This window comes from Nerophis lumbriciformis, linkage group LG29 (assembly GCF_033978685.3).
Source record: "Nerophis lumbriciformis linkage group LG29, RoL_Nlum_v2.1, whole genome shotgun sequence".
Classification (NCBI taxonomy): Eukaryota; Metazoa; Chordata; class Actinopteri; order Syngnathiformes; family Syngnathidae; genus Nerophis; species Nerophis lumbriciformis.
This window is the reverse complement of record NC_084576.2, coordinates 32,030,001-32,043,742: the sequence shown is the minus strand read 5'-3', so window position 1 is coordinate 32,043,742 and position 13,742 is coordinate 32,030,001. Positions and strand designations below refer to the sequence as shown.

Here is a 13,742-nt window from a genome sequence, read left to right as displayed (position 1 = left end):
CTTTGTGCTATTACTGCTTCATACAAATACAAATACTAGTACTTTGTACTGTAACGCCTGAATGCATCATTAGGCACATTTGTACTAGTACAGTAACACCTGAATGCATCATTAGGTACATTTGTACGAGTACTTTGTACAGGAACACCTGAATGCATCATTAGGTACATTTGTATGAGTACTTTGTACAGTAACACCTGAATGCATCATTAGGTACATTTGTACGAGTACTTTGTACAGTAACGCCTGAATGCATCATTAGGTACATTTGTACTAGTACAGTAACACCTGATGCATCATTAGGTACATTTGTACTAGTACAGTAACACCTGAATGCATCATTAGGTACATTTGTATGAGTACTTTGTACAGTAACACCTGAATGCATCATTAGGTACATTTGTACGAGTACTTTGTACAGTAACGCCTGAATGCATCATTAGGTACATTTGTACTAGTACAGTAACACCTGAATGCATCATTAGGTACATTTGTACGAGTACTTTGTACAGTAACGCCTGAATGCATCATTAGATACATTTGTACTAGTACTTTGTACAGTAACACCTGAATGCATCATTAGGTACATTTGTACTAGCACTTTATACGGTAACACCTGAAGGCATCATTAGATACATTTGTACTAGTACTTTATACAGTAACACTTGAAGGCATCATTAGGTACTTTTGTACTAGTACATTATACAGTAACACATGAAGGCATCATTAGGTACATTTGTACTACCACTTTATACACTAACACCTGAAGGCATCATTAGGTACATTTGTACTAGTAAAGTAACACCTGAAGGCATCATTAGGTACATTTGTACTAGTACTTTGTACAGTAACGCCTGAATGCATCATTAGGTACATTTGTACTAGTACAGTAACACATGAAGGCATCATTAGGTACATTTGTACTAGTACTTTATACAGTAACACCTGAAGGCATCATTAGGCACATTTGTACTAGTACTTTATACAGTAACACCTGAAGGCATCATTAGGCACATTTGTACTAGTACTTTGTACATTAACACCTGAAGGCATCGTTAGGTACATTTGTACTACCACTTTATACAGTAACACCTGAAGGCATCATTTAGACTAGTAAAGTAACATCTAAAGGCATCATTAGGTACATTTGTACGAGTACTTTGTACAGTAACGCCTGAATGCATCATTAGGTACATTTGTACTAGTACAGTAACACCTGAATGCATTATTAGGTACATTTGTACTAGTACAGTAATGCCTGAATGCATCATTAGGTACATTTGTACTAGCACTTTATACGGTAACACCTGAAGGCATCATTAGATACATTTGTACTAGTACTTTATACAGTAACACTTGAAGGCATCATTAGGTACTTTTGTACTAGTACTTTATACAGTAACACATGAATGCATCATTAGGTACATTTGTATTAGTACTTTGTACAGTAACGGCTGAATGCATTATTAAGTACATTTGTACTAGTACAGTAACACCTGAAGGCATCATTAGATACATTTGTACTAGTACTTTATACAGTAACACTTGAAGGCATCATTAGGTACTTTTGTACCAGTACTTTATACAGTAACACATGAAGGCATCATTAGGTACATTTGTACTAGTACTTTGTACAGTAACACCTGAATGCATCATTAGGTACATTTGTACTAGTACAGTAACACCTGAATGCATCATTAGGTACATTTGTACTAGTACTTTATACAGTAACACCTGAATGCATCATTAGGTACATTTGTACTAGTACAGTAACATATGAAGGCATCATTAGGTACATTTGTACTAGTACTTTATACAGTAACACCTGAAGGCATCATTTAGACTAGTAAAGTAACATCTAAAGGCATCATTAGGTACATTTGTACGAGTACTTTGTACAGTAACGCCTGAATGCATCATTAGGTACATTTGTACTAGTACAGTAACACCTGAATGCATTATTAGGTACATTTGTACTAGTACAGTAATGCCTGAATGCATCATTAGGTACATTTGTACTAGCACTTTATACGGTAACACCTGAAGGCATCATTAGGCACATTTGTACTAGTACTTTGTACAGTAACACCTGAATGCATCATTAGGTACATTTGTACTAGTACTTTGTACAGTAACACCTGAATGCATCATTAGGTACATTTGTACTATTGTACAGTAACACCTGAATGCATCATTAGATACATTTGTACTAGTACTTTGTACAGTAACACCTGAATGCATCATTAGGTACATTTGTACTAGTACTTTGTACAGTAACACATGAAGGCATCATTAGGTACATTTGTACTAGTTGTTTAAATGTGCTATATAAATAAAGTGGATTGGATTGGATTGGATAGTACTTTATACAGTAACACCTGAAGGCATCATTAGGCACATTTGTACTAGTACTTAGTACATTAACACCTGAAGGCATCATTAGGTACATTTGTACTACCACTTTATACAGTAACACCTGAAGGCATCATGAGGTACATTTGTACTAGTACAGTAACACCTGAAGGCCTCATTAGGTACATTTGTACTAGTACTTTGTACAGTAACACCTGAATGCATCATTAGGTACATTTGTATGAGTACTTTGTACAGTAACGCCTGAATGCATCATTAGGTACATTTGTACTAGTACAGTAACACCTGAATGCATCATTAGGTACATTTGTACTAGTACTTTGTACAGTAACGCCTGAATGCATCATTAGGTACATTTGCACCAGTACTTTGTACAGTAACGCCTGAATGCATCATTAGGTACATTTGCACCAGTACTTTGTACAGTAACGCCTGAATGCATCATTAGGTACATTTGCACCAGTACTTTGTACAGTAACGCCTGAATGCATCATTAGGTACATTTGTACTAGTACTTTATACAGTAACACCTGAATGCCTCATTAGGTACATTTGTACTAGTACTTTGTACAGTAACACCTGAAGGCATCATTAGGTACATTTGTACTAGTACTTTGTACAGTAACACCTGAAGGCATCATTAGGTACATTAGGAACCGGTGAGATCACTCCTGGTCCGGTGGCCATGGGATGAAGTGCTGGCTGTCCAGAGTCGGGACCCGGGGTGGACCGCTCGCCTGTGCATCGGTTGGGGACATCTCTGCACTGCTGACCCGTCTCCGCTCGGGATGGTCTCCTGCTGACCCACTATGGACTGGACTCTCACTATTATGTTGGATCCACTATGGACTGGACTCTCACACTATTATGTTAGATCCACTATGGACTGGACTCTCACACTATTATGTTAGATCCACTATGGACTGGACTCTCACACTATTATGTTAGATCCACTATGGACTGGACTCTCACACTATTATGTTAGATCCACTATGGACTGGACTCTCACACTATTATGTTCGATCCACTATGGACTGGACTCTCACTATTATGTTCGATCCACTATGGACTGGACTCTCACACTATTATGTTAGATCCACTATGGACTGGACTCTCACTATTATGCTCGATCCACTATGGACTGGACTCTCACTATTATGTTCGATCCACTATGGACTGGACTCTCACACTATTATGTTCGATCCACTATGGACTGGACTCTCACACTATTATGTTAGATCCACTATGGACTGGACTCTCACACTATTATGTTAGATCCACTATGGACTGGACTCTCACACTATTATGCTAGATCCACTATGGACTGGACTCTCACACTATTAACTAGATCTACTATGGACTGGACTCTCACACTATTATGTTAGATCCACTATGGACTGGACTCTCACACTATTATGTTAGATCCACTATGGACTGGACTCTCACACTATTATGTTAGATCCACTATGGACTGGACTCTCACACTATTATGTTAGATCCACTATGGACTGGACCCTCACACTATTATGTTAGATCCACTATGGACTGGACTCTCACTATTACGTTTGATCCACTATGGACTGGACTCTCACTATTATGCTCGATCCACTATGGACTGGACTCTCACACTATTCTGTTAGATCCACTATGGACTGGACTCTCACACTATTATGTTAGATCCACTATGGACTGGACTCTCACACTATTATGTTAGATCCACTATGGACTGGACTCTCACACTATTATGTTAGATCCACTATGGACTGGACTCTCACACTATTATGTTAGATCCACTATGGACTGGACTCTCACACTATTATGTTAGATCCACTATGGACTGGACTCTCACACTATTATGTTAGATCCACTATGGACTGGACTCTCACACTATTATGTTAGATCCACTATGGACTGGACTCTCACACTATTATGTTAGATCCACTATGGACTGGACTCTCACACTATTATGTTAGATCCACTATGGACTGGACTCTCTCACTATTATGTTAGATCCACTATGGACCGGACTCTCTCACTATTATGTTAGATCCACTATGGACCGGACTCTCACTATTATGTTAGATCCACTATGGACTGGACTCTCACACTATTATGTTAGATCCACTATGGACTGGACTCTCACACTATTATGTTAGATCCACTATGGACTGGACTCTCACAATATTATGTTTGATCCACTATGGACTGGACTCTCACACTATTATGTTAGATCCACTATGGACTGGACTCTCACACTATTATGTTAGATCCACTATGGACTGGACTCTCACTATTATGTTAGATCCACTATGGACTGGACTCTCACACTATTATGTTAGATCCACTATGGACTGGACTCTCACTATTATGTTAGATCCACTATGGACTGGACTCTCACACTATTATGTTCGATCCACTATGGACTGGACTCTCACACTATTATGTTAGATCCACTATGGACTAGAGTCTAGTCACTAGACTCTCACACTATTATGTTAGATCCACTATGGACTGGACTCTCACACTATTATGTTAGATCCACTATGGACCGGACTCTCACTATTATGTTAGATCCACCATGGACTGGACTCTCACTATTATGTTAGATCCACTATGGACTGGACTCTCACACTATTATGTTAGATCCACTATGGACTGGACTCTCACACTATTATGTTAGATCCACTATGGACTGGACTCTCACACTATTATGTTAGATCCACTATGGACTGGACTCTCACACTATTATGTTAGATCCACTATGGACTGGACTCTCACTATTATGCTCGATCCACTATGGACTGGACTCTCACACTATTATGTTAGATCCACTATGGACTGGACACTCACACTATTATGTTAGATCCACTATGGACTGGACTCTCACACTATTATGTTAGATCCACTATGGACTGGACTCTCACACTATTATGTTAGATCCACTATGGACTGGACTGTCACACTATTATGTTAGATCCACTATGGACTGGACTCTCACACTATTATGTTAGATCCACTATGGACTGGACTTTCTCTATTATGTTTGATCCACTATGGACTGGACTCTCACACTATTATGTTAGATCCACTATGGACTGGACTCTCACACTATTATGTTAGATCCACTATGGACTGGACTCTCACACTATTATGTTAGATCCACTATGAACTGGACTCTCACACTATTATGTTAGATCCACTATGGACTGGACTCTCACACTATTATGTTAGATCCACTATGGACTGGACTCTCACACTATTATGTTAGATCCACTATGGACTGGACTCTCACACTATTATGTTAGATCCACTATGAACTGGACTCTCACACTATTATGTTAGATCCACTATGGACTGGACTTTCACAATATTATGCGAGACCAACTCGACGTCCAGGGGCACCCACATCTGCGGTCCTCTCCAAGGTTTCTCATAGTCATTCACATTGACATCCCACCGGGTTGTGAGTTTTTCCTTGCCCTCAAGTGGGCTCTGAACCCAGGATGTCGTTATGGCTTGTGCAGCCCTTTGAGACACTTGTGATTTAGGGCTATATAAGTAAACATTGATTGAGTGATTGATTGATGAAGTCCACTCTGCGGAAAACGCACTCAACTTTTCAGTCTCTCTTGCCGCTCTATTCTGCTCTCCAGTGTGTGTCTCTCTCTCTCTCTCCAACTCCAACAACGTGTCTCGGTCCGGCTGCTGCTAATAAGGGCGACAGGTGATTAGATACCCAGCCCCAGCTGGGCAATCTACTCACCTGTCGTTGGCTTCGAGGCCGGTCCTTACACAACCCCGCTCCGCGGCAGGCCTACAGACCACGCCCCCCTCCACAAGAACAATGACCATGAGCCCTTTTATTTTATTTTATTTTATTTAAACGGCCGACTCCGAAAAACGCGAAGAGTCATTTACAAACATAACTACAGCTTCTTCCTTTCTTTTAACCGCCTGAAGAACGACAAGAACGTGATATTTTTTTTTTAAAAAGGCAGGAGTCCAGACTGGTAAAACAGGTTTTTTTAATTTCCCAACACACACACACACACACACACCACTTCGTTGTAGTGCAAACACACACACACTTAAAGAAGTCATTTTTCGAATTCATGCATCTGTAGGCACAATTCGTGAGCTTGTCTTCCCTGCACTCACGGAGAACATGGCGGCCTCTGGCCGTCCAGGCGGTCACTGCCCAGAATTAGAAGCTGGCGGGAGGAAGTAAGACAACGTCTGGACCGAGAAGAAGAAGAAGGAGCAGGGAACGTTCATGGTTACCGTGGTCTTGGTTGTCGCCGCTTTCGTAACATCCCGAGTCGCGCGGGGAATCTCCCACCAGGCCGAGCGTGTCCGCCGCCACCGCCTTCTCCTGGCTGCCTCGCTCTGGGTCGCTGCTGCCTGCAGGACACAGCGCCGCCAGCAGAGGGCGGACTGTTACTGATACTGTTTTTCAACCTTTTTTGAGCCGAGGCACATTTTTTTATCATTGAAAAAAATCCCTAAGCCTTACTTGCCAACATTGAGACCTCCGATTTCGGGAGGTGGGAGGTGGGGGCGTGGTCGGGGGTGGGGCAGGGCGTGGTTGGGGGCGTGGTTAAGAGGGGAGGAGTATATTGACAACTAGAATTTACCAAGTCAAGTATTTCATATATATATATATATATATATATATATATATATATATATATATATATATACAGTATATATATATTAGAGATGCGCGGATAGGCAATTATTTCATCCGCAACCGCATCAGAAAGTCGTCAACCACCCGCCATCCACCCGATATAACATTTGATCAGAACCGCACCCGCCCGTTGTTATATATCTAATATAGACGATGCAAGGCATTAGTGAGGTTATAAAGCTTTTGCCTGTTAAAGAAAGGAGACTGATCCAATGCAGCACAGACATTCGCGTGCCACGCTGTCACGACCCAGACGCACACCAGTGCGCAATCATATGGGAGCCGCGCTGAGCGCACCTCCAAGCGCGTCTCGCTGCCGGCGACGGCCGGGTATGAGCCCGACGCTCCAGCGCCATCCATTTTCAGGGCAGGTGGGTTGTTACACACTCCTTAGCGGGTTCCGACTTCCATGGCCACCGTCCTGCTGTCTATATCAACCAGGGTGAGCCCCACCCCTTTCGTGAGCGCACTGCGCGCGGAGTGACCCCTGTTACGCGCCCCCGGCAACAGGGGTGGCGGGCAGGTAAGCTGCGCGGGCGGAGCGCGCGGAGTGACCCCTGTTACGAGCCCCCGGCCAGGGGGGTGGCGGGCAGGTAAGCTGCTTACCTGCTGCGCGTGACGCCGGCCGCGGCGAAGGCGGACGAGGCGGGGTGTCGGTGCGGTGGGCGCGGTGGTGACCCTGGACGTGCGTCGGGCCCTTCTCGCGGATCGCCTCAGCTACGGCTCCCGGTGGGGCCCTCTCGGGGGAAGGGGCCTCGGTCCCGGACCCCGGCGAGGCGTCCCTTCTCCGCTCCGTAAAAGTGTCCATCTCTTTTTTTTTTTTTTCTTCTGTTGTGGCATATGCTGCAGGTGCCTGCTCGTTTTTCGTATGTGGGTAACAACATTTAACTATGTATATATATTTACCAATTGGTTTAACTGCCACCCGCCTGAATCTATTTAAAATCTTTTTTTTTTTTTTTCAACCGCCCGACCCGACCCGACCCGACCCGACCCGCGGATAAAATCTAATTTTTTTTAATTTCATCCGCCCGATCCGCGGTAAATCCGCGGACTCCGCGGTTGTGCCTGCAAACCGCGCATCTCTAATATATATATATATATATATATATATATATATATATATATATATATATATATATATATATATATATATATATATATATATATCCCGAAAATATGCTAACAAAACTGTGTTTAGATAATTGATACTTCAAACTTGCATAAATAAATATTAAGGAATATAACATAACTTGGCTTCTGAGTGTTTCAAAATGTAATGAATAAAATGCTAAAGTTGTTGATAAACAAGCAATTATTTTAATAATTAAATATGGTCATTTTAAATGAATTATTATGATAATTTATAATTCATTATTTCAAATATGTTTATTTTAATGTATAATTCTATGGCTGGCTGTAATAAGGAGTCAGAAAAAATACAAATAAAAATAAAATTAATTTGGATGTTTTTAGCAAAATATAGTAAAAATTAATTTTTTCTTAAATTAACAAATATATTTATTTTTAGGTAAGATAAACATAGTAATACAATTTATCTCTAGTCTGGATTATTTATTTCTTGTCACCCTGTTGTCCTCCTGTCAAGGCTGTCCTCACTCAGGTCCGCATGGAGCTGGGGGGGGGGCGTGGCCTCCAGCTCCGGCTGAAAATCGGGAGATTTTCGGGAGAATATTTGTCCCGGGAGGTTTTCGGGAGAGGCGCTGAATTTCGGGAGTCTCCCGGAAAATTCGGGAGGGTTGGCAAGTATGCGCCTAAGCACACCACCAGCAGAAATCATTAAAAAAAAACGAAACTCAGCAGCCGATATTGACGATAAAAAAAAGGGATAATAAAAAATATATTTCATGTTCACACTGAGAAACTTTGCAAATAATCATGAACTTAGAATTTAATGGCAGCAACACATTGCAAAAAAGTTGTCACAGGGGCATTTTTACCAGTGTGTTACATGGCCTTTCCTTTTAACAACACTCAGTAAAGGTTTGGGAACTGAGGAGACACATTTTTGAAGTGGAATTCTTTCCCATTCTTGCTTGATGTACAGCTTAAGTTGTTCAACAGTCGAAGCCACGCTGTTGTAACACGTGGCTTGGCATTGTCTTGCTGAAATAAGCAGGGGCGTCCATGATAACAACATATGTTGCTCCAAAAGCTGTATGTACCTTTCAGCATTAATGGCGCCTTCACAGATGTGTAACTTACCCATGTCTTGGGCACTAATACACCCCCATTCCATCACACTGTCATGTCTGTGTAATCATGTTTTGTTTAGTTATTGGACTCTTTAGTTTCTGGCTTTTCACTCCCTTGTCTTGTTTCCATGATTACCCCATTAGTTTCACCTGTTCCACGTTTGGACTCATTGTGCACTCTTGTTTGTCACCATAGCAACCCATTAGTTTTCACCTGTCACGTCACGCACCTGTTTCACGTTTTGAGTCACGCACCTGTTTTCGTTAATCATGTCTGTAGTATTTAAGTTCATTGTTTTTCAGTTTGTCTTTCGGGTGACATCCCCACATTTATGCTCTGCACATTTCTGACACTTTTTTCATGTCCATCGTTCACGCTGCTTCTTTTAGTCCATGCCAAGTAAGTTTTGTTTATTAATGCCACAGTTAGTTTTTTTGTTGTTGTTCATAGTTTCTGCCTTTGTGCAAGTATTTGTTTTCATAGCCAAGTTGTTTCTCCGCCACTGTGCGCGCTTTTCGTTTGTACTTTTTTTGATGAGTTTAAATAAATATGTTCTCACATTCCTGTTTCGCCCGAGCCAACTTTCCGTTGCCTTCTAGAAAAACTAAACCCCAGGACCAAGTCATGACACACACATGCTGCCTTTTACACTTTGACCCTAGAACAATCTGGATGGTTCTTTTCCTCTTTAGTCCAGAAGACACAACTCCACAGTTTCCAAAAACAATTTGAAATGTGGACTCCACAGACCACAGAACACTTTTCCACTTTGCATCAGTCCATCTTAGATGAGCTCGGGCCCAGCGAAGCCGGCGGCGTCTCTGGGTGTTGTTGATAAATGGCTTTGGCTTTGCATAGTAGAGTTTTAACTTGCACTTACAGATGTAGCGACTAACTGTAGTTACCGACAGTGGTTTTCTGAAGTGTTCCCGAGCCCATGTGGTGATATCCTTTACACACTGATGTGGTTTTTTTGATGCAGTACCACCTGAGGGATCCAAGGTGTGTAATATCATGGCTTACGTGCAGTGATTTCTCCAGATTCTCTGAACCTTTTGATGATATTACGAAACGTAGATGGTGAAATCCCTAAATTCCTTGTTGAGAAATGTTGTTCTTAAACAATTTGTTGTAGACAAAGTGGTGACCCTCGCCCCCGTCCTTGTTTGTGAATGACTGAGCATTTCATGGAAGCTGCTTTTATACCCAATCATGGCACCCACCTGTTCCCAACTAGCCTGTTCACCTGTGGGATGTTCCAAATAAGTCTTTGATGAGCATTCCTCAACTTTCTCACTCTTTTTTGCCACCTTTCCCAACTTCTTTGTCACGTGTTGCTGGCATAAAATTCTAAAGTTAATGATTATTTGCAAAAAAAATAAAAATGTTTATCAGTTTGAACATCAAATATGTTGTCTTTGTAGCATATTCAACTGAATATGGGTTGAAAATGATTTGCAAATCCTTGTATTCCGTTTATATTTACATCTAACACAATTTCCCAACTCATATGGAAACGGGGGTTCGTATATATATATATATATATATATATATATATATATATATATATATATACATATATATATATATATATATATATATATATATATATATATATATACACAGGTAAAAGCCAGTAAATTAGAATATTTTGAAAAACTTGATTTATTTCAGTAATTGCATTCAAAAGGTGTAACTTGTACATTATATTTATTCATTGCACACAGACTGATGCATTCAAATGTTTATTTCATTTAATTTTGATGATTTGAAGTGGCAACAAATGAAAATCCAAAATTCCGTGTGTCACAAAATTAGAATATTACTTAAGGCTAATACAAAAAAGGGATTTTTAGAAATGTTGGCCAACTGAAAAGTATGAAAATGAAAAATATGAGCATGTACAATACTCAATACTTGGTTGGAGCTCCTTTTGCCTCAATTACTGCGTTAATGCGGCGTGGCATGGAGTCGATGAGTTTCTGGCACTGCTCAGGTGTTATGAGAGCCCAGGTTGCTCTGATAGTGGCCTTCAACTCTTCTGCGTTTTTGGGTCTGGCATTCTGCATCTTCCTTTTCACAATACCCCACAGATTTTCTATGGGGCTAAGGTCAGGGGAGTTGGCGGGCCAATTTAGAACAGAAATACCATGGTCCGTAAACCAGGCACGGGTAGATTTTGCGCTGTGTGCAGGCGCCAAGTCCTGTTGGAACTTGAAATCTCCATCTCCATAGAGCAGGTCAGCAGCAGGAAGCATGAAGTGCTCTAAAACTTGCTGGTAGACGGCTGCGTTGACCCTGGATCTCAGGAAACAGAGTGGACCGACACCAGCAGATGACATGGCACCCCAAACCATCACTGATGGTGGAAACTTTACACTAGACTTCAGGCAACGTGGATCCTGTGCCTCTCCTGTCTTCCTCCAGACTCTGGGACCTCGATTTCCAAAGGAAATGCAAAATTTGCATGGTTGGGTGATGGTTTGGGGTGCCATGTCATCTGCTGGTGTCGGTCCACTCTGTTTCCTGAGATCCAGGGTCAACGCAGCCGTCTACCAGCAAGTTTTAGAGCACTTCATGCTTCCTGCTGCTGACCTGCTCTATGGAGATGGAGATTTCAAGTTCCAACAGGACTTGGCGCCTGCACACAGCGCAAAATCTACCCGTGCCTGGTTTACGGACCATGGTATTTCTGTTCTAAATTGGCCCGCCAACTCCCCTGACCTTAGCCCCATAGAAAATCTGTGGGGTATTGTGAAAAGGAAGATGCAGAATGCCAGACCCAAAAACGCAGAAGAGTTGAAGGCCACTATCAGAGCAACCTGGGCTCTCATAACACCTGAGCAGTGCCAGAAACTCATCGACTCCATGCCACGCCGCATTAACGCAGTAATTGAGGCAAAAGGAGCTCCAACCAAGTATTGAGTATTGTACATGCTCATATTTTTCATTTTCATACTTTTCAGTTGGCCAACATTTCTAAAAATCCCTTTTTTGTATTAGCCTTAAGTAATATTCTAATTTTGTGACACACGGAATTTTGGATTTTCATTTGTTGCCACTTCAAATCATCAAAATTAAATGAAATAAACATTTGAATGCATCAGTCTGTGTGCAATGAATAAATATAATGTACAAGTTACACCTTTTGAATGCAATTACTGAAATAAATCAAGTTTTTCAAAATATTCTAATTTACTGGCTTTTACCTGTATGTATATATATATATATATGTATGTGTGTCTGTGTATTTTGGTTTAACATGTATCGCCATGTGGACTCTAGCCCCTCCCTAAGCCCCGCCTACCATCGTACTCCTGCAGCAGCTCCACGGCGGTGAGCAGCACCGCCCGTTGCTGAGGGTCCCTGATGTGCAGCTCGTCCAAGTCCTCCTCCTCCAGCAGCTTGAAGGTGTCCAGGTCGTCGTAGCCGTTGAACAGGAAGGTGGGGAGGTGCTCCTGGGGGTGGGCGGGGTTTGGGAGGATTATGCAAATGAGCGCTGATGACGACGACGACGAAGATGATTACTTTGAGATGGATGCGCTCCAGCAGCTCCTCCACGGACGAGGCCTTGGGCTGCCGGGCCTTCCTGCGCCGCCGCGTCTTCTTGGGCTTGGCGTGCTCCTGGTGGAGGACGTCCACGTAGATGAACTTGAAGGTGCCCACCTGGCCCTTGAGCAAGCCCATCCACGTGCCCGCGGGCGGCGTGCTGATCACGTCGATGACGTCGCCGCTCTGCAGGGGGGGGAGAAGGCCGAGCATGAGCGTCCGTCGCGGGCCTTGGCCCTGAAAGGGGGCGTTTTACCTTCAGCTTGAGGGCGTCGGCGTCGTACGGGCTGGGCGTGAAGTCGGTGTGGACGCGAGCGCGGCCGCAGAACGGACCGCGGTACGGCGGCTCGTCCTCCTCGCCGTCCTCCGACTTGACGCTCTCTCGGTTGCTGTTGGACGAGTCGGTGGTGCTCGCCGTCCGACCGCCTGTTCCAAGAAGCACATTCTTACTCATAATGCTGCAATCATCACTTTAGAGTAGTCCGTGTGCAGCTGGTGTATACACAAGGGGTGTCCAAACTTTTTCCACTGAAAAATTAAATCATGCAATTAAACCATTTTCATTTTTTTCATTTTCAAAAGCAGCACAATATATACATTTTTTTTTTTTTTTCCAAACCTTTTGGGCTCTTTTCAATTTTGGTCTCAGTCATAAAAATGGTTGAAATAAATCGGATTTTTTTTTTTGTCATTATTTTTGTCATTAAATCTCTAGATCAGGTTTATATATATATATATATATTTTTTATTTAATTTAATTTTTTGTAATTTTTTTATTTATTTATGTTTTTGGTAATTTTTTTTTATGTTTTATGCCTTTTTTGTTAAAGAAAATCATGTTTTTATGGCAAACGCACAAAATGTGCAATATTTCCCCCCCCAAAAAAATGACAAAGTAGAATATTTAATGTGA

At 41.9% G+C, this 13,742-nt stretch overlaps 1 protein-coding gene across 4 annotated transcripts in view; it reads right to left on the bottom strand.

The window, feature by feature from the left end:
• Positions 1 to 6,415: 6,415 nt before the first annotated feature.
• Positions 6,416 to 13,742, bottom strand: part of sash1b (SAM and SH3 domain containing 1b) — a 152,346-nt gene continuing 145,019 nt past the window's right edge. For all 4 annotated transcript variants that reach the window (XM_061924491.1, XM_061924494.1, XM_061924493.1 and 1 more), the window contains 5 exons: positions 13,086 to 13,255; positions 12,809 to 13,015; positions 12,588 to 12,738; positions 6,655 to 6,774; positions 6,416 to 6,584 (listed from right to left, as the gene is read on the bottom strand). In XM_061924491.1, coding sequence (XP_061780475.1) covers positions 6,565 to 6,584; positions 6,655 to 6,774; positions 12,588 to 12,738; positions 12,809 to 13,015; positions 13,086 to 13,255 — 668 coding nt within the window. In that variant the 3' untranslated portion in view covers positions 6,416 to 6,564. The remainder of the gene's footprint in view (positions 6,585 to 6,654; positions 6,775 to 12,587; positions 12,739 to 12,808; positions 13,016 to 13,085; positions 13,256 to 13,742) is intronic.